This window comes from Centruroides vittatus, unplaced genomic scaffold, assembly GCF_030686945.1.
Source record: "Centruroides vittatus isolate TY-2023 unplaced genomic scaffold, ASM3068694v2 scaffold_324, whole genome shotgun sequence".
NCBI classification, from domain to species: domain Eukaryota; kingdom Metazoa; phylum Arthropoda; class Arachnida; order Scorpiones; family Buthidae; genus Centruroides; species Centruroides vittatus.
The window spans coordinates 4,668,996-4,696,544 of NW_027122701.1; the positions used below are offsets into that span (position 1 = coordinate 4,668,996).

General features: G+C 30.4%; 1 protein-coding gene across 8 annotated transcripts in view; it reads right to left on the bottom strand.

Annotated features, from left to right (window-relative positions):
* Positions 1 to 1,136: 1,136 nt before the first annotated feature.
* Positions 1,137 to 27,549, bottom strand: part of LOC136988161 (cyclic AMP-dependent transcription factor ATF-1-like) — a 64,214-nt gene continuing 37,801 nt past the window's right edge. For 7 of the 8 annotated variants that reach the window (XM_067285988.1, XM_067285984.1, XM_067285986.1 and 4 more), the window contains 4 exons: positions 21,715 to 22,030; positions 3,968 to 4,114; positions 3,711 to 3,882; positions 1,137 to 2,438 (listed from right to left, as the gene is read on the bottom strand). In XM_067285988.1, the coding sequence (XP_067142089.1) occupies positions 2,294 to 2,438; positions 3,711 to 3,882; positions 3,968 to 4,114; positions 21,715 to 22,030 (780 nt within the window). In that variant the 3' untranslated portion in view covers positions 1,137 to 2,293. The remainder of the gene's footprint in view (positions 2,439 to 3,710; positions 3,883 to 3,967; positions 4,115 to 21,714; positions 22,031 to 27,549) is intronic. The other variant, XM_067285991.1, reaches the window with a different exon arrangement.

Here is a 27,549-nt window from a genome sequence, read left to right on the forward strand (position 1 = left end):
GGAGACTGTGGCTAGTTGTCACAGTGCAAATATCGCCTATATAATCAAAACTGAACGGTCATGTCATCTAGAAATAGGTTCCTTTACCGTTCGCCTACATCATTACAAAATTCAAATAATATCTGTTGTATTGTGTTCCGTTAGTTGCTGGTTAGGAGATTTACAGCAATTTGCATAAATTTTGATGTGCATGTCTTGTGCCATTTGAAAATTTGCAATTAGTTAATGGTGAATAACAACTGTATTTTCTATTAGGTGGATCCTTAATGTATATATGCATTATGAGCAATCGGATTTTCTATTTTGAAATTAGAAACTGTGAACCAATTTGTTAAGGAAGTTCATTTGGGGCAAATTGTCACTAAGACTGACTCATCAGAAGATGAAGAGACCTTCTGTTTAGTTTGTGGTGAGAGTTATAGCCAGTCCAAGGAAAAATGCATTCAGTGCACCAGATGGAAAAATTGGTCTAACAAGCTATGTACAGATATGTAAAGATTCGAGTTATTGCTTTTCACAAAATAAATAATAGTAAATTAGTAGTCTATTTTCTTTATAGAATTGGCACAAGTAAATGTCATATTAAACATAATTTAATATAACCAAAATAAACTCAGGAAATGCAAGAACTGAGGCTAGCTGTCCCCTGACACAGTTTCTAAGATAATAACTATGACAAAAAATTATTAAATGCTCATATATTTATTGTAAACCAATCAAAAGATATGTAGGTGCATGCAACTAAATAAACTGATATTATAGATCCTAAAACTAGAAATAACTAAAAACTGTGACAATTATCCTCGGTCTCCCTTACATACAAAATCCAGTAATCCGACACCTGCTGGTTGGATTACAGAGACTATTTTTAATCACTGCAATAAACCTATTGAAAGTATATTTTAATTTCCTCTGTTTTAGTTATATTATTCAAGAGCAATCAATTTATATGTTAATTTTTAAATGTTAATAATTTAATTTTTTTTTACAGAAGTAGAATATCTATTCCAAAATTTCTTATTACCTAACCTATGTTGCACCAATTTAATATAACTTTTTGAGGAAACATTTTTTAACGACTTAAAATAATTAAATTCACAACATAGAACGTGTTAAGAATCAAAATTATTCGGAAATATTTTAACAAGCATATTTATTTGAAATCTTTATATTATTTTAAACACACATACATAAATATGAGCACATTTTATTTTTTTCGATTTAAAACATTTCTTCTACGTACACAATACTCGCTGGATTAAGATGTAGATCGTCTTAACCGTAACCATTTTTGTGCAGATTTAGCTTTATAAGAAAGTAATTGAAATTTATTTTAGCATGAATAGTTTAAAAGAAAGTATTTATATTTCTTTTTATGCACTAAATGTTTAATATTTCAAAATAAGTATTATGTGGAATGTAAAACTATGTTGAATCTGTTATATTAAATATAAATTTTTCTTTTTTAACTTTCTACAAAAATGTTCAGTGTACTTTGTTTAGATGTGTACATAATATATATGATACAGTGTGATAAATTAAAATTTTTACATGTTAAATTTGGAGAGTGCACATTTACTTTTAATTGTATACAAAGTGTGCTTTGTTATCAGTGTACTCTTATGATAGTTTTCATAGTTTTTTTGCTAATATCTTAAATAATTGTATCTACATTGTAATTTATTGAGAAATAAAGAAGTTGTTTCATAGTGAATGTCTTAAGTGACATTTCATTATTACACAGAATAAAGCAGAATGCAAGGCACAGGTTGAAAATGAGCACATTCTTTATGGACTGTTTTATAAATTTGTTTATATATATATTTATATATATATATATATATTTTTTATTCCGACTAACTTTTATAATTCGACTTCACACACTTTTATACAATTTTCTTAGGAGTCCAATCGATGTTCCCAATTGGATCAAGAATAGTTCACTGTAGGTATCTGAATAACTTCATGTATCATCAATAATTAACACAATAATAATTTGTTTTCTGTACACATGGTGATTGGCTGTCACCAAAAATCTAATTGTCATTTAAAACTGTACAGAACCGTGCTTGTACGATCACTGGACGCTCGGATTTCTAGTAAACATTCCACCCGAGATACTGGATGTACAAAATGATCATACTTTAGTCTATTTCAATCTAATTACCACAAGTTATGATCTGTGCGTTGTCTTCACGAAGCTCGTCTGTACACATATATTTATATATAATATATTTTATGTATATATATATATTTATAATTGACAAGTTACTTTCTTTTGTCAATATAAACTCTATTCTGTTTTTTGACAGTAAAGTTCTTTTAATGATTTCAATTCTTCAATCAGGGCTTTGTTTTGATTTTCTAAAACAGCAACACGATTTTCTAAGCACTTGATGTACTCCTTCTTTTTTCTTCTGCATTCTTTTGCAGCTTCCCTATAAAAATTACAAACATTAGAAGTTCTTACAAAATTGCACATTTCAATATTTTGCTTACTAAAATGTATTTCTCAGTGATAAAAATGATTTTTTTTTAGCAAACTTATCAGAGAATATCCAAAACTTTTACATTATTATTTAAAGCAGATGTGAACTACAAATTATTGGACAACCCATACAAACTGCATTCATATAACATTCTAATTTCACAATTATTTTAATAATTATATACACACATGAAATTCTATGGGATGATTTATATCAAACATCTGCAACAGTTTTTTAAAATAAACATTTGGTCAAAATAGTAATGTTTGTATTAGTCTCACCAAATTTAAAGTATTTCAGCAAACATATTTATCATTTTGTTAGCATTAACAAAATTTAACAAGTAAAACTTTTTGTTATTTTAAAGATTTGAAATAAAATTCTGAATATGCTAAACTCTTAAAAATTAATTTTAAATGGAAAACAAAAATAAACAGTTTATTGTAGTAACTCTTAGAGAAATTAAGTGGCAGGGGATGTTATATCATCTTGGGATGACTATTTGATAAAGTTTGCAGATTAAAAAAAGCATTTGACAGGAGAATTGGTTTTAAAAATAACAAGATAAAAGAAACTTCAATAACATTAGATAGAAGATTGCTGTAAGTACTAAGTACTTATGGGCAAATAACCATAAGACCTCCAAATAAAACAAAAGTAACAGATTTTTGAAGAATGAAGAAGTTGGTTTTTAACAAAAAATAGGAAATCATTTATTTTAATTTATATTAAAATTTTTAAATAATCAAACTGTTTTAATGGAATTTTATTTAACAAGTGAATAATAATAATCAGAATTATGATTACTATAATTGATTACAGAAGCTAAATTGGCTTCTGAATAATCATACGCTAAACAAATGATATTTGGAAAAACAAAATTTTTTTCTGATATTTCTATAATAGTGATTCCGATATATAATTTATTTGGTGTTTATAATTTATATAAATAAATAAAATTTAACAGCATATTGATATTAATATAGGGTAGATGTACCAGTTTTGGCCATAAAACAAATTTAACTTAAAAATGTAATCACCACATATTCAAATCTGTCCAATGAAACAAACTTTTATTGTTAACTGTTCACACAGTTAACAATAAAAGTTTGTTTCATTTGTGATTATATTTTTAAGTTAAATTTGTTTTCTGGCCAAAACTGGTACATCTACCCTATAGGGATTAAATTTTGTTTTAATTCACTTCTAAAAAGAAAATACCTGTTCTTAAGCAACCGTAGCTCTCTTTTTCTAGAAGCATCTTCCACGACTGTATGTTGTTGATTAAGATTGCTGGAAGGAGCCATCACGACTCCATGTGTTAATCCACCCGAACCAGTCGAACCTGTAGTCCTTATTTGATAGGCCTGAAGGTCTGCCGCAGATACTGTCACTAATAAATATTTAAATAATTAGCAAGATATCACATATTACAATTTTATAAATAGATGTTATTGTGATAATTTTTTTATATCTACCTGGGACAAAGAATTGTCCATCCTGACCTTGGGCATATTGAACAATAGTACCAGCAGTACCTGATCCAGAATTGGCCATGGCAATAGTTTGAAGACCTTGTATACTGCCATCCTGAGAAGCTAACTGAATTGCTGAAGCAGGTAATACTGAAACAAAAAAAATTACTTCAACTTTATTTTATACATACATATATATAGAATATAATTTTTAGAACTAAACTAATAATAATAATTTTTATTAATTTTATATACATAACTGATTAAATTAAATACTAAGGATATTCTTTAATAAATTATTGTAAAATTATACTTAGGCTGTTACACACACAATACATAATGTGCAGATTCACTTATTTATGCTAAACAAAGCAGTACTCAAAATCCAAAGTTTGATTAAAATGCTATCTATGACTGCAAATAATCTAATATTTTTACTAAGTATCAATTTTCACGATCCACATGAATTATTTTTAAACTTCATGTAATTGTTTTAATTTGTTCAATACTAAATACTGCAAAATTACAAACATGATTATTTTATAAAAATCAGTTTTAAAACACAAAAATTGGAAATAAATTTATTATTTGGAAAAAAAAATTTAGATCAATTTGCAAAGTATATAGACAACAAAGAAATAATTTCACTGAAAAATTTTAAAACTTTGATATTCAAAAATTGTGTGTGTTTATTATTATTGTTGAGTTCCATAATTTATTTAAATAATATTTTAGAACTGAAAATTTAATTATAAAAGACTTGCAACTTTCATATTTTACATGTATTTATTTTCTTTGTTTTATAAAACTACTAATTACAGTGAAATTCTGTTAACCAGCACCATATCTGTTAACCAGCATAGTGTCAGTCCCAACAATGTTGGGACTGACACTATGCTGCCTTATCAGATGGAATAACTTTATATATCAGAAAAAAAACTGGAAAAACTTCAGTTAATTCCATGCTGCTAAATTTTGTTTTCAATGTATTGTCACAAGACAACTCAATAAGATTCTCTTCTTCTGCAGCAGTAAATTCAGATGGGGGACTGGTATTAAATGGATCTTAATATCGATAAATTTCCATGGATTCATCATTTTGAGAATATTTCTCAAACCAGGTGATAAGCTGAGATAAATGTTCTTCAAAAATAGAGTTCATACCTTGAGAGAAATCAACTCCATTGGAAGTCAAACACTGTTGCAACAAGGGCTGTTGCAAAATAAATGAAGACAAAGGAAAGGATGTTTCCTCTGTCTTCATTTATTTTTCTTTTCCATAGTTCTAGTTTTTTTTTATAAAAGCTGAAATTTTCTCAAATCGACTTTAAAAGATGCATGTTGCTTCTCTGCAGGGAGAGATTCAGAGCATTCAGCTTTACAAAAATATCACATAAGTATGCTAGTTTTACCAAAAAAATCTTCAATCAAAATTTTCGGCATACTTGTGGTCTTACTCTTTAAGAATAATATAAATTTCCTGTCGTAGTTCAAACGTACGAGACAAAACATTACCTCGAGAGAGCCATCGCTCTCACATGGTAATGTTTTGTACTTTCTCGAACTGCTGAGTACAACAAAGAAATGTGCTCGGATCCCACATCCTCACATAGTTTTTAGAAAAATCTTGCCTTCTAACGGCCGTTTTTATAAAGTTTACTACATGTACTACATATTCTGGTTCAATGCAGGACTCAGATATTTTGATGCGAGTGCTTCCCTGTGAATAATGCAATGGGTCCACAGTGCATCAGGGTCTTTGCTTCAAAAAACGTGCTTGCAATCCTCCACAACATCCGGACATAGAACGAACATATTAAGTAAAGATACCAATGCATTTGGTTCACTCCAAATTATTTTCGGAAATAAAAATATCAAGGATCTCGAACAAGTCGTGAGCCTTAGCACTAGCAGTAATACTTTTACAGAAAAGAAAGTCTTCTATAATGTTATCATCATCTATAAACAGTACATAGCAAATCAAATGAGCATCATTATTATTATCTGTGTCCTCATCCAGCTGCAACCCAAATTCCTTCCCTTCTATTTTTTCAATAACTGAATATTGGAGGTCCTTCCCTATGTGCTGATTCTGTGACTGATAGTGAGTGTTATTGGACAAAGGCACTTTTGAAAGCCGCTACCCAGCAGACCCACCGATCATAATGTTCACCATATTTACAGCAGCCAGTAGAATGAGTTTTTCTGCAATGGTATGAGGCTTTTTACATTTTGCGATTCTATGTGCCACCTTTATTACTAAGTTAATGATTTGCATCAGGTCTGCTAGATGTCTCATCTTATCACATTCAATTCAATGTGGAAGTAAAATTATGAAAATTTTATATTTTGCAGCGCCCTAGGGAGCGACACTGCACACTTTGGGAACTGCTGGTTTATATATTTGTAGATATTTTTTTCTTTTTTAAATAAACTTAATTCCATTAATTCTTTATTACTTTTTAATAAAAATTGTTAGTTTAATTTTACTCAGCTATCTGTTATACTAAAATATTAAACAATTCATCATTTACTAATTTTAAGCATATTAATACAGGCATACCTCACTAATATGGTGGGCTAGGTTCCAGGCCAATACTGTAAAGTGAAACAAGGACTTTTTTTTTTCATTTGCCAGTATGTATAAAAGCCTAAAAACATATTTACACTATCATTTGTTAAGTATGCAACAGCATTAGGCTTAAAAAATTGATGCAAAAGTAAATATTACTAAAAAATCCAAAAAAATCATTGAGTTAGGCAAATGTTAAAAATAATAAACATGAATATAATTGAAAAGCACCTTAAAGTGAGGTATATCTGTATAATGATTTTTTATATAGTTATACCCAGTGCTATTTTTATTAAAAATTTATACTGATATGCATATATGGTGACTAAAAGTAAAGTTCTGTTTTATGAAAAATATAAAAGGAACTACAAGAAAGTGTTGAATACTACTAACTATTTTTCTTTCTACACAATTATATTGTAGCATGTAATATATAAAAAATTGGAAAATACTATCTCCATCTACACTTTCTTCTCTTATTTCTTATTTTGAATTTAGTGTCAGTTGCTAAATTGTGTCCTTTTAGTAGTTATGTTTTTACATTTTTCCTCTTTCAAAATACTATCATTAGCACTTACTTCTCCATTCCTCATTTCTTGACAAGAACATAGCAGGGACAGACAATTCCCATAGAGCAGCAATTCACATCCAGGGGGTAAATAATGGCAAATATACTATAACAGCGGTTCCCAACTGGAGGTACACGTACTCTAGGGTACGTGTACCCCCAGTTGGTGGTTTAAGGATATGTAAAGAAAAATTAATAATGGCGGATATACTATAAGAATATTAGGATTCTGCAACTGTTGAGGCATTCGGCAACCTCACATAACTTGAATTCAATAAATTGATCTTCTGAGTCTTAAATACAATGTCATGGTACGTACTTGATGCTTAGATTAATAAAAATATTTTTTTTTTATTTCAAACCGTGTCCTTCCAACATTTTTGATTTAAGAAAACATTTTTTACGTGTTTTTATACAGCACTGTATAATTGATGATGGTACCACAGTGTCTAACATGCAAAATAAAACTTAGCAAAAGACAACTACTGAGGGGTATATGTCAAAAAAGGTTGGGAACTGCTGCCATAGAGTATTGTCTGTTAATCAAGAGACTGCCTCTGATGAAAGTGAGGTCCCACTCTATTTGCTTTTTTATGTTGGCTCCATTCATCCCATGGCACTCATTGTGGCCAATAAAGTGGTCCAGTTTATTTCAATCATTTTTACTGTGCCAGTCATCAAACTTCTTGTCAGAATGTACAGAATTTTTCTTCTTGAGCAACTGCTGGTATTATGTACTGGCTATTGATACTTTTTATGCTATCTGCTGGTAAGACATAACAATGCATCCTGACTGAAAAATAGCCCTTGTTATACTTATCTATGTACAGTACATATGCACGCATGCATAACAAAGTGGAAATTTTTCAGGAAATGAATTTTTAACATTTAAAAGATTTTTAATTTCATTTAAAAATTTTTTTTAGTTTCTACTATACCAGGCCTGGCCAACCCAAATTGTTTCGCGGGCCACTTTGATCACGCATAACATTACGGTGGGCCACAATTTAGACAAACATGTTTTTAAAATAGTAAAACAAATATAAAATGAGCAAGATTTTATTGTTATACCAAGAGTTTGTACTCGCACTTGCGCATTATAACAATGACACAGGCAAATTTTCCTTTATTTAATTGTTTTGGTCTACACATAACAGCAAACAAAAGTTTTAATAAATATATAATATCGCTTAGCGGGCCACACAATTTAATGTGATGGGCCACATGCGGCCTGTGGGTTGGCCAGGCCTGTACTATACTATACTACTATAGTTTTCATTCTTTAAAATTTTATTGCATTTACTATATAAAATTTAAAAAAAAATGAATTTTAAAATTATTTCTGGAATATTGCTAGTATCAAATTAAATTTGAACTTTTGGGTGTGTTTAAAGTTTCTCATCTAGAAGAAATACTAGAATTTGCTGACATAAATTTATGAAGATATGCAAAAATGTTTTTTTAAAATTAAATAATTTTTGTCATCATTTCTGATATATAACAGATCTCCATTTTTACAATTTAACTGATTCCTGGAAATCATTATTAAACTAGAATAAATTAAATTCTAATTTCACATTGAATATCCTAAACCGAAGTTCTTTCTATTTGTTAGAAATACAGTTTGAATATATAAAAATGAACTGAAATGGTCAGTAAAAAATATAATACTTAAGTATGGAATTTCATACAATTAAAAATGTAGATAACTGTAAAACAAGTGGTTATAGATCAGGTATCTGTTGTACTAAATTTTTTGTCTTAAGAAATCTAATACTAAATTATTGTAAAATATATTTATTGCCTTTAATCTATTTAAGTCTTTTTTTTTTAATTTTGACTGCCCAAAGTTACTGCAAATGAAAGATTTTTGAAAAATGGTTTTATGAACAACACTATGTAACAAATTTTCATTTCTTTTGTTTTTCTTTTTTGTTCCTGGGTAAGAAGTGTTATTTCCAATTGCTTATGCCTAAAAAGTATAGAAAATGGTTATTGTTTTCCCTCAAACTTGCTTTTATGACCAGTACAGCTAATATTTGGAAATGTATTTCCACTAAGAAACTGGGCAAATTTACATCTTTTCATTCACCTTGTCTTGTTCTTGTCTTGCTGTGTCTTGCTCCTTTGAATATTCTCCCATGTTCTTGAATTTATCAAGAATATGGTTATTATCTATTCAACTCAAACTTCAATCAAGGAAATGAACTTTAAGATACATTCCGCAGCCCATTTTGCTATAGTTCTTCACCAGAGTCTCAACCACCTCCACATAATTTTCAGTTTTGTAACTGTGCAGAAAGCCCTGAACCATGGCAACAAAGCTGTTTCAAACCTCTCTCTCTGTCATAGTGAACTTTGGAATTACTTGCATTCCACTATCTTCTTTATCTATGATTCCGTGGAGACATTTGTTTTGACCTCTGCCTGAGCCAGCTTGGGAAAAAGTCTTAAACATACTTGAAAACTGCCAACTCCTTATCTAGAGCTGTGATAAATTGTTTCATCAGGCTCAAATGATGATCTAGGAAGTACCAATGTCCTCACTACATGTCCACTGGCTCCAACTTGATGTTGTTCCTCTTCACAAAGAACTTGGTACATTATGGCCAATCGCTCCTGTATTAGTGTGCCTTGGTGTGTATGCTGTCTCAAAGGCAGAGTGGGAAAATTTGATAAAACACTAGAACTCAATGATTCAAGCAGAATGGAAGGGAAATGCTATACTGCAAAGAAATTACTTAGAATGCTAGTGCTAGAATAAATTCTAATCCTTTTCTATCTAGAAGAATATATATTTTTTTGTTATTACATAACCTAGATCACAGGAATTCAATATCTATATATAATAAGAGAGAATCTTCTATCATGTCCATAGATTACGATCTCTGAATTGAAAAAACATTATTACTAAATATTTCCAAGGGTTGTAGCAACTATTATTTCATTTTATGCTTAGTAATCTTTAGAACTATTTGAAACTATGCATCTAAATAAAAAGGCATCATACAAACTTATTTTTTTATTTAACAATATAACAGAGCATGTCTACTTCATTGAATATTGCACTGTTATTACGTTTATTATTTATTATAATTACTTCATCATATGCAATATGAAAATATGATATTTTAAATATAATTTTTCTAAAATAAAAATAATAGAAATTTTGAAACTTATACTAAAAATTTTTAATTAATACTTTATTAGCTGTATACATTATATAAAGTAAGTTTTTTAAAATTACCAATTTATTTATTGCAAGCAATGTAGAAAGATATTATATAAGCATTCCAACATTTCATCAGAAAACAAAAAAGCAAACACTGGTCTAATATCTCTCACCAAGTTCACAAATATTAAAAAGCATCCAAGCTATAATCTTATCCACTTTTAAATATCACTGCCTGTTTCCCTGATCATAGAAAACAAATGTAATCTGAATTTGTATCATTTTTATAAATCAAGTCTCTCATCTATCACAAAAAATGTCTTCATTAAAATAAAACAACCAGTAGTATTAATACAAAAATAATTTTTGCCTATTATAATTCAACAAATGCACTCTTTTGTAGTGAATGTTTATTTTATATGATTAAAATGATCTATAATCAGCACTAGGCATCATAGATGATTGCCTAAGGACAACCACCCATTGATTTAAAAAAAAAGAGGAATAATCAAATAATGTTTCCTTTTTTCTAACAGTTGCCTCTCTAATGAGTCATTATCACTTTGTAATCACAGTATCACATTTGTAATGCACATGCACTATTTGTATTTATCAAAGTTACAAGATGATTTTCACTTATTTGATATCTATCTACCTAACTTAAAACTTACTGGAGGATTGGATTGATGGAATAAGGCAATGCGACGTGGGCAATCTGCCAAGGGAGGGTAATTGCCCACATGTGGGCATTCATCAAGGCAATCTGCTTCTCGAGAGGACTTTCAATGGGGAAAATGACCCTTATTTAGGTGTTAGACATGTGAAGAAAGCATAGAAAAATCCACACAGTCAGCCCATTGGTCAGGTGCAAACCCACAACAATTATCAGTGTTCAAAGGTTTATCCAATTGGCCGCAGGTGAGAAAAATATGCAGAAGATATATTGAAATATTCTAGAGCCAAACTATTGGGTTGGCAACTAAGTGATTGCGGATTTTAAATAAGAAGGAAAATTCAAAATTTTTGCTTAAAAATATAACTTTATTCAATTAGGTATTGTCCATTTTTGTCAATGACCTTTTGCCATCTTTCAGACAGTGTCATAATTCTATGTTCATAAAACTTCTGATTTTTGCCAGCAAAAAACTGAATTAAATGTGATTTTACATCATCAGCGTCATTAAAAATTTTACCATTTAAGGAGTTCTGCATGGAACGAAATAAATGGTAATCTGAAGGTGCAAGATCAGGGCTATATGGTGGATGTGACAACACATCCCAACCTAGTTCCAATAATTTTTGGCGAGTGACCAAAGATGTGTGGGGCTTTGCATTATCATGCTGGAAAACAACACCCTTACGATTTGCCAATTCTGGCCGCTTTTCTTGAACTGCATTGCTCAGTTTGGCAAGTTGTTGAACATACACGTTTGAATTAATCGTTTGGTTTCTTGGTAAAAGTTCAAAGTACAGAATTCCTTTATAATCCCACCAAACTGACAGCATAATCTTTTTTTGGTGAATCTCAGTTTTTGGTGTCGTCTGGGCTGGTTCATCTTGCATCATCCACAATCTTTTTCGATTAACGTTGTTATAAACTATCCACTTTTTGTCCCCAGTAATCAGTCATTTCAGAAATGGATCAATTTTGTTGTGTTTCAGAAGCGAGTCGCAGATGCTAATGCGTTGAGTCAAATGAATTTCCTTAAGCTGGTGAGGGACCCATATATCCAGTTTCTTGACATAGCCAAGCTGTTTTAATTTTTTTTTGAATGCATGTATGTGATACATTGAGCTTCTCTGCAATCTCACGCATTGTGCTATGACGATCTGAATCAATAATGGCCTTGATATGGGTCTCATCAACTTCAACTGGACGGCCAGATCGTTGAGCATTTTTCAGTGAAAAATCACCAGAACGAAATTTGGCAAACCAATTTTGACACTGCCTTTCTTTCAAGGCTTCATTCCCATATACAGCACATAACTTCTTGTGTGCTTGTGATGCGTTCTTGTCTTTTTGGAAGTAATACAATAAAATATGTCTGAAATGCAAGTCTTGTTCTTCCATTTTTAAATTAGAATAAAAACAAAACTAAATAACTAATCGATACAATTTTTTTACTAAATTAAAGGTGGAAGTCCAAACAACAAGAAAACAATATAGGTTAGGCGCTTTGAACACGATGACAAAGCAAAAAAATGTGCTAAGGCCACCTATTGACAAAATCCGCAATCACTTAGTTGCCAACCCAATAATTCTAAAATTACATTGTCTATAATAGTATAATGTACTGTACAGTACTGTACATGGCCATGAGTGTAATATGTAGACTATGTACAGTACATAATTGTTTACATGCTTATTTTAAACTTGTACCAATCCTTCAGGAATTTAACAATTACATAAATTGGTGTCTGTCTGCATATGCATAAAAATGCAATAAAAATAATTTATCCTTAAATATGCTTTTCAGCATTTATCATTAAAGACCATTATGACTTTCAAATTATTTTTCCACCGGTTTCACATTTTGTTAAACATGATTTAATTTATCAATATTTTTGGATAAATTCATACATTTAGCAAGTCACTATTAAGTTACATTTTTCTATTTGTTACAAAATAAATTATTTCTTCAATAATACTATTATATTAATTTATAAAAATAATTATCATTACTATTATATATATATATAAATGACAGCCAAAAGTCCTTGAACAAAATAAATAATCAAAAAGGAAATATTTTATAGGGGACTTATATCTCTGCATTACAACATAATATATAAATATTTGCATAAAAACATCATACAAAAGTTATATGTTAATATTTTTACTTTATTGAAGGTCTTTTGGCCTAATCTATAGTATTATTAGTATAGTATAACAATAAAATAGTTTAAAGAATCAATTTCTCTCTCTCTCTCTCTCTCTCTCTCAAAAAAAAAAAAATTATAGTAATCTGGAGTACCAGGTACAAGGTGAATTTCAAATTCATCTAGAAATCACAAAAAATAAAAAAAAAATTAGATTGCCAATTTGCTTATTTAATAAAATGAATAAAAATACATTTTATAGTATTTTGATCTGTTTCTTTAAAACAATATATATGTAATATAATTTTCTTAATTTTTTTAAGGAAAGTACTATTTTATTTTTGAATTGAAAAGAAAATCTGTCATTTAATTTTATTAAGGATTATAGCAATTTGTAGAGATTATACTGAAGGTGTTCATTTAAAGAACAAAGTATGATCATTTTATTGTGTATTTTTTGTTTTTTTTTGTATTTCATGCTCTTTTACAATATAAATATTTATTACCATACTGTAAATGATACAAAATTATTATATATTATTACATACTAACATTCTCCAACTTAAAAAAAATTTGTCTGGATTTGCCTAAAATAAAATAATAATTACAAAATAAAAATAAAGTTTGCAATACTTCAAAAGAAAAACTGGATCAACAAGGCAGGCCTTCATCTTATATGTAAATTGTCATTCATTTCCATGAATATTGATATTTTCAAATATCAATAATTTTCTATCAAATTAATAGTAAAACTGCAAAGAACATACTTGTATTTCATAGTTGATATAATTTTATTTTGAAACTTGTTTGTAAACGTTTTGTATTAATTTAGGTTACCATAACCTCAATGTCTTGGAAATCAACATTGCATTTATTAACAAATCTTTGAATCTCAATACATATAAAATTCATTTTTGGAGCCACAATTCCAGGTTATTAATGTCAATGAAAACAAAAACATCTCATTCAATCACCTTCTCAAAGTGGCTTTTGTCACATCCATAAGAAAAAGGAGGTAGCTAAATGTTTAAAAGATTATTTTTCATATAATATATTCTATTATGTCTACAACCAAAAACATTAATGATTTTTGAGATAGCTATTTCAATGATACACCAATGCAGCTAAGATACATTGATATTATCTAATTTGTCTAATTTTTTATTTCTATAAAACCAATTTATTATTATTCTCATGGGCATTTGCAGAAAATTTTCCAGGGGGAAAAGCTTGGAGACAAATAATTACACCAATAAATTTTTATTTAATTTTTTTTTTTTTGGGGTCTTTTTTTCCTCCAGTAGATTATATAGAATACAGTATTGCATCAATATGAAAAGGCAAACTATCCCATGGTGAAGGGTGTAAGGTTACATATCAATCACTTTTATGATTCTAATTTATGAAAGTTTTTACTTGCAGGGGCAAGCATCCTGTTTCTTCCCTGTGCAGAGGGCCATGCTTATTCTGTATATTATTTTGAGTCTACAAACCAATTTTCATGAAAATTATAACAAAGATTAAAGTTCTATTACATTTTAAATTATTTTTCATAGGAATCAATGAAATCAATTTCGAATTATATTAATTTAAAAAAACTGCAAAACTCATCTTTACTTATTGGGATCTACTATTAGTCCTTAGTATCACAATTAGGGATTGCAATTGCTGGATCCCTCATCCAGCAATCCAGCTAGATCCAGCATATTCGTCGGCCTGCTGGATCCAGCACCAGGTGTTGGATCCAGCGCTGCAGATCCACAAATACTCAATTAACTTTCTAAATAATGCCACAAAAGTCTATGTTGTCGCGTTGCTGCTTTGCTATGTGCGCTATCGCTCGGCGGCGAAAGTGACATTGCCATTCAGTGCGACACGTGCTACACTCCCTCTCTACACCGTACCTCCCGCCCTTTTGCCTCTGCTGATCTAATTGCCAGTTGACTTTACACTCTTGCTAAATAAAGTGTCTTCGGGCTAAATAAAATAAGTAACTCCTCTCCTAGTCCTAGTGCATAATTCTAATTTAGGGTCGGTTGTGACGTCAATGAATCACGTGACGGAACAATTTATGATTATTTGATGACCCTGAAACCAACTAACGTAGAGGCAGAAAGGGCCTTCTCCGCAGCGGGATATACAGTAGAGCATCGGTTATCCGACTTAATTGGGGACTGGGGTTGGTCGGATAACTGAAAAGTTGGATAACCGAAAAGTATGAAAAAATACATTATTAGTATAGTGTATTAGGCCTGGTTTAAATACTAGCCTCCCTTTCATGGTCGAGCCAGTGTTGCCAGCTAAAACACGCAAAAATTTAACAAAAATAATATTAAAGTAGCCAAGATATAACCAAATATTGTAGCGCCACATCATTAGCAGACAATTGAATTTGCCGACTAGAATGCGGTCGGTTAATCGGGGGTCGGATAATCGATGCTCTACCGTATATGCAGTTCATTAAGAAGTAGGTTGGGAGACAACACCACCAATACCATTTGTTTCTTGAGATTCTACTTCCAGAAAAGTCAAAAAAATAACAGAAGTGATTGATTTCATTTTATTTAATCCTTTAAAATACTTTATTCAAGACAAGACTAATATTTTAAAACTTCTACTCTAATTCTATTAAGTAAGAGTTTTTAACTTTTATTCTATAAGTGGTTAGTGGGCTAGGCTAGGCAATTTTATTGTGAAAATTAGTGAGAAACTGAGACTACCTAGTTAGTTAAATAGTTAATTAAATGAATGATTATCAGTATCTTAGATATATGATGATATGAATGTAAGTGATTCTTGATTGTGATAATAATAACTAACTACTAATTACTTACTCACTACTTTACTAACATGAATAATTAAATTAGTTATAAATAACTACAGACTTACATGTAGAGCTTATATAAGAAAACTGGTAAGACTGATAGCCACTTAGCCACTGATTATCTGTCCTTACATTATTATACTGTATTAATATAAATTAATTAGTAGAATTACCTTTGCTATTATTTAACTTATAATTATAATGTAATCTTTAACTAAACATTTAAAGTTAATTATCACTATCAAGTGTTAAACCGAACCAAAGTTAAGTTTACTTCCTAAATGTGTAAGAAGTTTTACTGATTTATAGTGACCAGTCTAAATAATAAAAGTTTCTTAAGTATTTTTTTTTTTTTAAATGTTTTATTTCTTTAAAAAAAAAAAAAACCATAAATTGCTGGATAAATAAATAGATAACACTTTATTGCACCAAAAATACATCTGTGCTGGATCCGCGCTGGATCCAGCTGGAATGATGTTGGTCCAGCAAAAATCCAGCTGGATTGAAAACACTGCTGGATTGCAATCACTAATCACAATATTTTCACATAAAACTGAAGGAAAAATTAAAGAAGAGAGATTAGCTTCCATAAAACAATAATGATCTTAAACAACCAGTGGAAATTCGAGTGTTTCTCTGTTCTAATTTAAATAGAATGATGTAATTTCATTTTGAAAAATAAAGAGATCTATGCTATTTTCTCACAAATCAGTAGAACATATAAAACAAAATTCAAAAACAAATAGAGATATCATTATATAAATTTTTAATAGGAATTTTCATTTCTTTTAATAAGACTGAATGAATTCATCAGCTGTATATTGAATGACTATATACAGTAAAACCTTATTAAATCAAATTGTATTATCTTGAAGTGGTCTACAGGACTTGGGTATAATGTACAGTACATAGAGTTTTACATATACAGCTGTTCCTGCTTAATTCAAAATGCTCAGGACCTTGAAAATGTGATTTTGAATTATCCAATTTCTAACTATAAGAATAATTTTTTTTTAACAAATACTTTATAGTTTTCTCATGACATATTTTACATAATCTTTTCCAGGCATTACACAGTATTTATAAACATATAACATTAAAAGGTGTTTGCTTTTATATATTATGTTATAATTAAAAATATAAAAATAGAACAAATATGGACACTCTTGCTTTGTTTTCTCCTAGAGATGGAATAATATAATGCAACAGCATAATCTTCAATATGTAGAACTTTTATTATGTACTCGACATGATGAAGTTTTATAGTAAATGTTTCTTATTTCACCCAAATAAAATAAAGTACAAAACACAACTGAAGAATCCAAAACAATACAAAACTCAAAACTGAGAATCTGAATGTTACCAGACTGAAGGATGTTTACCAGCAATTGGCAATCCATAGCCAAAAAACTGGGAATTAAGTTTAACCCTTTCCATGCTGGCGATCTACAACAAATAATTGAGTGGAATTCGTCATGCGGCTAATTTTTTGCAGTTTTTGGATAATTTTTAAATCGCAATATTTCGCTTCAAAATCGCGCTATGTTTAATCTGTTTTTTGTGTTTGATTAAGAACATATCACAGTTTACGATTGTTTAATTTCTAGTTTAATAGAAATTTAAAATAATATTAAAATTTGAAGCTTACGAACAAAAGAAAAAATAATTAATTTACAGAAAATCGCTAAACTTTGTACATTTGTTAGTTAGATACATCTGTCTTCTTTTAAATAAAAGAAACTGCAGCTCTCTAGCTAGAGCGGGGGAGAAGTTATTGCTATTATTTACACTATGTCTCTAATTACTTGGCAGGGAGCGGAGTTGATTGTTATCGTAAAGCAACACGTAAAAGTTTATCATCATTTTATCGAAATATTTATGGCCCAGGGGTGGTCACAAAACACTTTTTGGCTTAAAGAAAGTCAATCGACCTACAGAAGAGCGAATCAAAGCTAATATCGCTGGAAAATCGAATATAACGCAAAATAATCAAATTTTTTTTGATTAATTACGCCTAAAGGCGTATGCCGCATCACGAATTAACGGCAAGTCACGTGACATATGCCTAAAGGCGTATAACCGCATGGAAAGGGTTAATGCACGAAACATTTGAAATAGTTTTGAGCATAATTACAAGCATGAAAATAGTGGTAATTTGATACAATTTATACTGTATTGCCTCATAACACATATAGACAACTTTGGAAAAAAATTACACTTTCTTAAAATAACTGTCTATTTTTGATTGCCTCCAGGATTTGTAGCAATCCTGAACAAAATTGTTCAGCTTATCTAATGCTTAAAAAATGCTCTCATGTATATCCTTGCAATTAAAGAACTATAGTTGGATAAATGCTCAGAGTTTTAAAACATTACTACTCAGACATCTTATATCTCTGAGAAATTATTAATTTAATTATGCAAACGTTTTCCACCTGTTCCACAGGTCATCTTCAAGCAATTTCTTAGTTCTGGAATGTTATCTCGTGCAGGTTCGAATATATATGCGCACGATATTTCAAATTTTAAAAAACCGTTGGAACATTCCATGTAAAATATAAAATATAAACAATAATAAAAACATTAATAAAATTGATTAAATAAACATATTAATCCGCTAAATAATAATTTAAGGGACGTATACTAACATAATATATATCTATATTTCTATAGGGGATGAGGATACGCTGTATGCTTGATTAAATGGAGTGTTTGTCTATCATGAATTTCCACGCAGTTCGCAAATTCGTTGCGTCTTTATAGTTCAAACATCTACCTGTTGTCCCTGATTTGTATATTTCAAATTTTTCCATGTTTAATGCTAACGATGGCGAGCGTACTTGTTGGATAACTTTGGCTTCATTCCAATTAATTACTGATCCCTCTGTTTGTGCCATTCTTGATAGGGTGGTAGTGCAGTGCCCTTTACTGATGTCATACATATGTTCTTTTAGTCTTTTGTTTAAGCCTCTGTTAGTGACTCCTATGTATTCTTTATTCAGGTCCAATTGATCATTTTCGTATGGTATTTTATAGACCCCAGAGCATTCATCCGCTTTTGTGCTATCTTTGTCGTTCCTGAGGGCACTGTAGATGGTGGGTGCGCGCTTATAAATCAGCTTTGCATTCTTACATTTGGCTATTTCCTTCATTATCGTGGACAATCCTTCTCTGTACGTGAATTTAGTTATTTCCCCATTTGAATTTCCTTTCGGTTTCTTTTTATTAGGTGTTATGTAAGATTTTATTAGGTTTTCGACTATTGACTTTTTAAATCCTAGGGTTGTTGCAATGGTTCTAATTCTATTCAACTCTTGTATTCTGTCATACACGTTGGAGCAATAGGCAAATGCTCTTCTAATAATGGCCCTAAACGCCGATAGTTTGTAAGTGGGCGGATCGTTTGATGTGGAGGGAATGTATAGTGGGTCATGCGTGGGTTTGATATATACTTTCGTAGATAAGGAACCTTCTTTAAATGTAACACTGATATCCAAAAAATGTACCTCTGTTGTGCTGAGCTGTTCCAGTTTTAGCATCAGGCCATGGTTATTCAAATTCATCGCATTCAAAAAATGTTGTATTCTTTCGTCTTTCTTCCATACAATTAGTATGTCGTCGACGTATCGTTTGTATAAAACGATATCATCTTTAAATGTTCTAATAGTAGTTTGCTCCAACTTACGTATCACCTATTCACAAAGTAGCCCAGACATTGGGCTGCCCATGGGCACACCTTTCTTTTGCTTATAAATCTTGCCGTCGAAAACGAAAACTGAATGGTAACATATTAGGTCAGCAAGTAGTCTCAGGTCTTCGGGGTACGCTGTTACCCTTGGGTCCACCAAAGCTTGAAAACATGCATCTAGTTTAATTGATGGATACAGATTTTCGAAATCCATAACTGAAGCAATTTCTTCTTCTACTAAAGATATGTTTTGGAGCTCGTTAACCACGTTCAACGGGTTCTTTGTGACATATTGGTTATTCTCAATGCGCTTGGACAAATATCTATGCAGGTTCTTTTCTAGTTTGTAAGTTGGTCCCTTGTGCTTTTCAACCACTGGTCTAATCTGCTTTACATCTTTGTGCGTTTTAGCGAATCCGAAGAGTCTCGGTACACTTGGGCCTGTTACACTTGTTCCTTTGAGAAATGGAAGTATTTTGGTGATTGGTGATTTCTGTAATTTTTTGACCTTCCTGTCTAGGTTCACATGTTCCAGCTCATTATATAGTATGCACATAGTATTCTTCCAAAGGGTTGCATGTTTTGAAAACTAAAGCATTTCTCATTAACCTACCCAGTGTTATTCCCGACATATCTCAGGTTGTGACCTGCTGACCTTTGACCAGTTGACTCGAGATATCTCGTTTCAGCATTGAAATGTTTTTAAAACTAGATGTCGTTAGTCATTATAATTTTTATATTAAAACTAACTTCCAAAATATAATTTTATTTGTTTTTACATTTATTAATATATTTATTTTGTTCGTGCAAAATAAAAAAGTAATTTTGGACAATACAATAGCCACGATTATTTTTTCAAAAACATGTAATGTAATTTTCATTAGGCATCAACAAAAATTCAATATGGCACCACGTGCAACGGAGAAAAATATCAACATCGGATAGGTTAAAAACACTATTTTTTAAAACAACTAAATCATACTCGAAAAACTGTTTACTTTACACTGTTGCCTTGAGCATGAAGATCATGTAGAGAAGTCTCACAGTTACCTCCACACTCCCCCCTCCTTTTTGATGGTGTCCTACACTTCCCCTTTGAGTATTTTAACCAGATGAAAAACTTCTGTACTAATTCTGAGATGATCTAAAACTTTGTAATTTAAATTGTATTGCTAATTTTTATAGAAGCTGAGATAGGATTTGACCCATGAGAAGGGAGTCAGAAGTGCATGGTGATTATGCAACTGAAAAACCCACTGATTACCCATATTCTTGTGCACTTGTAGTTAGCTAATATGTAGCGGAAGCAATATTTAGTCTGGTGCAATGTTTTTGTCTACATTCTATACACATTTGTTAATGGCATTTCAAAGAATTATCAAAAATAGATGCAGAATAATTTATCATGTTTGAATAAATATAAAAATAAATTTTTTAATGAAAATTTAATATATAATATTAACATTTTTCTATGTATATACAAAAATCAAAATAAATTAAATTTGAATTATAAAAGAATCAAAAATATAGCATATGAATTATTAAAGTACTAATCTGATAAACTTGCTTACTTTATTTTTTGCATTGTCCACATAAATTTGAAATGCACCTTAGTAATTTTACTGGTCTAAATTTGATAATCTTGTAACAATTATGGAATAACAATTTTCATTAATAATGTTTAAAATAAGGTATAATTAAAGTTTTTTCCAAATAAAAATCAGACAATATTTTATTATTTAGCCATACAAAATGTCTGAGAAATGGTACTGTAATACTGGAGATAACTAATTTTCACAGATTAATACAACAGGATTAAAATTTATATTATATATTTATACTTTTTTATTTAATAATAAATATATTCGTAAACAGTTTAAAGATATGATTATCGAATAACACTAAAATATTAGAATCCACCATTAAAATGTTTCAACTAATTACCTATTGCATAACTATATGACTAAAATTCTAAATCTTAATTTGAAAGGATTCACAGCATCTTAAAATATTTATATAAAATATTCAAATATAATACATAGGAAAATTTAACATAATAATAAAAAGATGAAAGAAGCAAATCTGGTCCGAAGTAAGGGTTTATACCTTTTAGTATACCAGGTGCTGTGTGGTATTGAGTTCCCGCCACTGTGATGGTATTCCCACTTACTGTACCACTCTCAGACTCTTGGTTTGTTGCATCATTACCTCCATTAGCATTTCCAGTCTCTTCTTTTACAGTTGTTCCTGAATTTCCAGTCAAACTGACTACTGCTCCTTGGGCTTCTGTTGATGATAAATCATTAAGTATCTTACGATATGAAGGCCGTCTGGCTAAAATTTCCCTGCGTTTCTTTGATTCTTCATCAGATAAGGCAAGTGTAACAGTCTCCCCATCATCTCCTTTACTGGCAGAAATTAACTGAAACAATAAAAACATATCTTTTTGCCTTTTTAAGTAAATTATCATATTCATACAAAGAATGAATGATCTTTCCTAGATAATTACCCTACATATCCCATATAGTACATTATTTAAAATCATTAAATCAAGACATCAAATCTAAAACAGAATATTCACAAATTAAATATACAAATATGATAAACATAATATGAGAAAAATTCAAAACAAATTGGGACTGATTTTTTTCCTTTTGAAAACCTAACACTAAAATTATGGATATAATGGGTGAGACAAAATATCTGGACTGAGTTTAAAGCAACTTAACTTTTGAACTTAAACAAATAATTTTTAAATCTGCTCCAAAGATTACGTCATTACGCATGCTTGGTTACGGCACATGAAGTTTACAAACATTCATGTGCTGCAACATGAGTCAGCTCAGAAAATTGGATTCAAAAGCAGACATATTAAGAGAGCATATTGTACAAATGTACAAAAATAAAGCAAACCACTGAAAAAAAATTGATGGTGGAACATTTTTTAGCCAAAAACCATAGCAAATCAACAGTATATATTTTTTAAATATCTGGAATGTGGAAAAGGCCAGGAAATGGAAGAAAGTTGTTTGTTATGAATGCTAAAAACCAAAGAGCATTGTGACAAATGTTTGACAACAAAGATGCAGTTAGCCAGGTGGAGGCAGCTAAAAGGTTCAATTGTCATCAAACTTACATAGGTAAGAAACTTAAAAAGATAGGCATAAAGAACAAGAAGAAGAAGAGAGCCTCAGAGAATTGCTAAAAAAAAAAATCTAAAAAATTGCTGAAATCCAAATGCAGTGCAGATGGCTCGTAAGAAATTTCGGAAACATGCTTGGGACCTATTCTGAGTTGTATCATTAAGCTAACAAATACAATAAAAACCAGTTTTTATTGGAATGACATGATTGGTGTTTAATTAACTGTGAAAATGCTATTCTGTGAAGTATGTTTCATTTTCGATTCCAATAGCAAAGTGGGTATAACTAACAAGGGGAGGGCACAACCTGGGAAATTCACTTCGGGATGAGACTTGGTATATAGGTAGTACTCCTTTAGGATGTTCAATCCTCAAAACAAGAAAGCGCAATGGCCGGCCAATTTTAAGAAAAAGGCCTTTAAAAATTAGAGCTCAGCTTATGTACTAATAAGTTTCGCTAGGTCAGCAGCTGCCGAGCAGCTCAGTTGACATCCAAAAGTAAACTGACACTCCAAATATCAGGTCAGTCCATAAGTCCATGTGCATTTTTATGACCTTGAGAAAAATCTTGTTTTGCTGTTGAAAATGTCAGTCTAATGTGATTCTCGGCTACCGCCAAGTCGTTCAGGGTTCAAATCTCAGTCTCAATCAGTTTTTTTTTTCTTTCTAAAAATTTTTTAAAATAAGTATTTTGAATATATATAAATATTAAAATTTTATTATAATAAATAATTTCATTTAAAAAAATGTTTAACACACATTACATGTCATTTTAATTATAATAATACAGAATAATTAATAAGTGTATTAATAATCATCATCAACTGTTGGTAAACTGATAGTTTCAATATTTTACAGTAAAATGTCTGTGAATGAAGATACTATTTGTATTATGGTGTGATATATTACGGAACACTATGATCTCTTTGAAATCCAAAAGTAAACTGACACTCCAAATATCAGGTCAGTCCATAAGTCCATGCCCATTTTTATGACCTTGAGAAAAATCTTGTTTTGCTGTTGAAAATGTCAGTCTAATGTGATACTTTTCACACTGAAGTGTTAAATTGGATCTCATTTATATAATGCTGTTGGAATTGGAAACATTTTAGTTGTTTATTTTTGTTAAAATGGAAGTAAAGGATGAATATAAAAGACATGTTTTATACTTTTTATTTTTAAGTGGTGAGAATTAATAAGAGTAGTAACCTTCGAAAAATTTGATACAATAGAATAATAAATGAAAACTGTTGTTCCATAACTAATTATTTATAACTATTATTATTAATTATTTTGTATTATTATCATTAAAATGACATGTAATATGTGTTAAACATTTTTTTAAATGAAATTATTTATTATAATAAAATTTTAATATTTATATATATTCAAAATACTTATTTTAAAAAATTTTTAGAAAAAAAAAAAAAAACTGATTGAGACCGAGATTTGAACCCTGAACGACTTGGCGGTAGCCGAGAACGATGTCAACTGAGCTGCTCGGCAGCTGCTGACCTAGCAAAACTTATTAGTACATAAGCTGAGCTCTAATTTTTAAAGGCCTTTTTCTTAAAATTGGCCGGCCATTGCGCTTTCTTGTTTTGAGGATTGAACATCCTAAAGGAGTACTACCTATATACCAAGTCTCATCCCGAAGTGAATTTCCCAGGTCGTGCCCTCCCCTTGTAAGTTTATCTTACTGATCATTTTTGAGGTGCTGTTAAGAATGTAACAAAAGTAAAAAGAACATGGCAACTTTAGGTTTAAAGATGATATTACTTCACAAGCAACTGAAGAGAGAGAAAATTAGCATTCGACATTGTGAATCTCGGTTTCGTCTTAGAGATAATGCTTTTCAGCTGAATGATTCATGCTTTAAAGAACTTTATCATCTTCTAAAGCCATTACTATTACATTTATGCAATGAATAATGAAAAAAGTTAGAGCATTTTAACAGAAAAAATTTAAGTAAAATTAAAAATGAATTTAACATGGCCAACGGTAATTTAAGTTTAATAATATAATAAATATAATTACAACTTTTAACAAAGATTAAACTTTGCTTCAGTCCTTCATTCCGTTGTTTGCACCATCTGCAGTAGCCTACAAGGAAAGGTTGTCTCCGTGAGTTTTGTGATTTTACGAACTGCGAATGGTGCAAACAACGGAATGAAGGACTGAAGCAAAGTTTAATCTTTGTTAAAAATTGTAATTATATTTATTATATTAGAAAAAATTTAGCTAATGCTTGTATACGACAATACTAAAAACACATGCTTTGCTTGAAAACAGCAGGTTACAGTCATGTGACAAAAACACAATGTTAACTAAATTGTGATTGGTTGAAGCAAAATAGCTAAGCATGGAACCCAGATATATACATATACATATATATATATATATATATGTATCAACTGATTATCTGTAGTAAAACCTACTTAACTTGGAGCAGAGAATAGCAATCTAAGGTTTGCTAACTATCTTTAGCTAAGGAGATTTATCGAATGTCTCATATATCACTTTTGTTGAGTTATCAGAAGGGCTTAGAATAGGTCCCCTGGAGAGATAAAAGTACTTCTAAGGTAAAAGATATTTTCACAGATGTAATACACTTTCACAACAGCAGCATTAATAAATTCTTTTTTCCCTGACTAGTTTGTGTACTTTTTTTAGAAAACTTGTCACAAGTAAATTGAATGTATTTTTTAAGCAATCAGAATTCCTTCAAAATAAATATTTTTGATGTTTTTATAGTTAATGACAGTCTATTGCTACAGTGATCACAATGATTATTCCAATTTTCCAATAAATTTGAATTTTTAATTATTTTACAGATAATTAGACATAATTTTAATAAAGTTTAACTAATAAAAAGAATTTAAACTTTATTAAAACTAATCATGTTTATTAATATTTAAAACAATCAAAACCATCAATTTTTAAATTTTTGCTGCACATATTAACTATATTAGGAAAGTTGTGTCACTCCATTTTTTGTTTTTGTAAAGGAGGTATTGAGATAGTATATGTCAGAACATACCTTGCACTTTATTTGTCCAAAACATATCAGTATGAGTGTCATTGTGATCATTGGCACTCATACTGATATGTTTAGATACTGCAAGTTTGTGGCAAGATAATCTAGTGTGAGAAGAGAAAATACTCCTATCACTACATTCTTCAATTCTTCTGTTGTCTGGTAGTTCTGTTGACTGATTTTCTCCTTGTTGAAGACCCATAAGGCATTGTCTGGCATTATAAAGTTAAGACTCTTTGGTGGCCACAGGAGAGGTGCTGAGGCTGATTCAGATCCATGGTCACTTCATCTGTTTGGAATACAGTAGAGACTCGTTAATCGGAACCCCGGTAATCAGAATGATTTTCAGTCGGACTGTGTCGTGCTGAATCGAACGTTTTTGATACTAGATTTACTTCTAAAGTATAATTTTCATGTTTTTATATTCTTCAATATATTTATTTTGTTTGTACAAAATGCAGAAATAATTTTTAACGATACGATAGCCTTGATTATTATTATAAAAATTTTTGTTAGGATTAAAATCGACGAAAATTCAACACGAAGCGACACGCAACGAAGAAAAATTTGAACATCGGACAGGTTAATGTATTTATTCGTACATAATCGGTAATCGGAACAAATCAGTAATCTGAACGACCCCAGTCCCCAACTGATTCCGATTTTCGGTTCTCTACTGTAGTTCATCTAAGCACCTGTGAACACTTCATGAAAAATGAGTAAGAGCACTGTTATGTTGAAAGACAATGGCATTTGCTATTCTTGTCTTTATCAGCCAAAGAAAGACAAAGCCTTTTTCAATAACATGAGTTTTGGACACAACAATGAGTTTTTGATGGTCATTCACATGACCACTCATGTGTCTAAGAACAGTCCAAAACTCATTAGCTACTTATGAAGAGATGCTCTGAAAGTGGCTTTGTCCTTTGAACAATAGATGAGAATGCAATGATAGGAGCATTTTCTCTTCTCATATCAGATTATCTTAACAAACTTGATGCTCTATCAGACTGCCAGGATTAGGATGAAGCTCATGCTGATATTCTCTAGACAAGTATATAGTATGTTCTGTAACATGTCTCAGCATCTTTACAAAAACAAAAGAACAGGGTGATGACTTCTGGACACACTATATACAGTAAAATCTTGTTTTAACGAATCACGAAACATTGGATTCTTTATCTAGGTCCTGCCAAATCAATGTAATTTTACTTCCTTTTAACAGATACATAACTCAGAATAACAAATTTTTTTTAGCCCCATCTATTATAAACTATGTTTTTTTCAACATTTAATTAGTATTTGGATGTTTCCAGGAATTTGTAGAGTTTGATGATGCACTTGTTACATCTGGGATATGTACAATTGAAGAATTGTACAAAGAAAGCCAGCAGCCTGATAGTGCTACCTGATGAACAGTCTGACACTGGTCCAAATGTAATGCCAAAATTTAGCAAGGCCATTGAATCTTTCCAAGTCACGAAGACCTTCCTGACAAATTTCAGCATAAATGAACAGATGATACATGACATTGCTAATATTATGTGGTTGTTGTATTAAATAGGGAGAAAAGCAAAGCAAATCAATATGGACAAGTTTTTTTTAACAAATTACAAAATCAAGTAAAGTGCTAATGAGCCTACATAATTGGCTTCTTTTTGTGCTTACAGTACACGAAGCCTCTGTTGGCTTAGTTGTATATATGTACAGCATAATATATGATCTTGTAACATATATGTTTCTATACAATAAAGAATATATA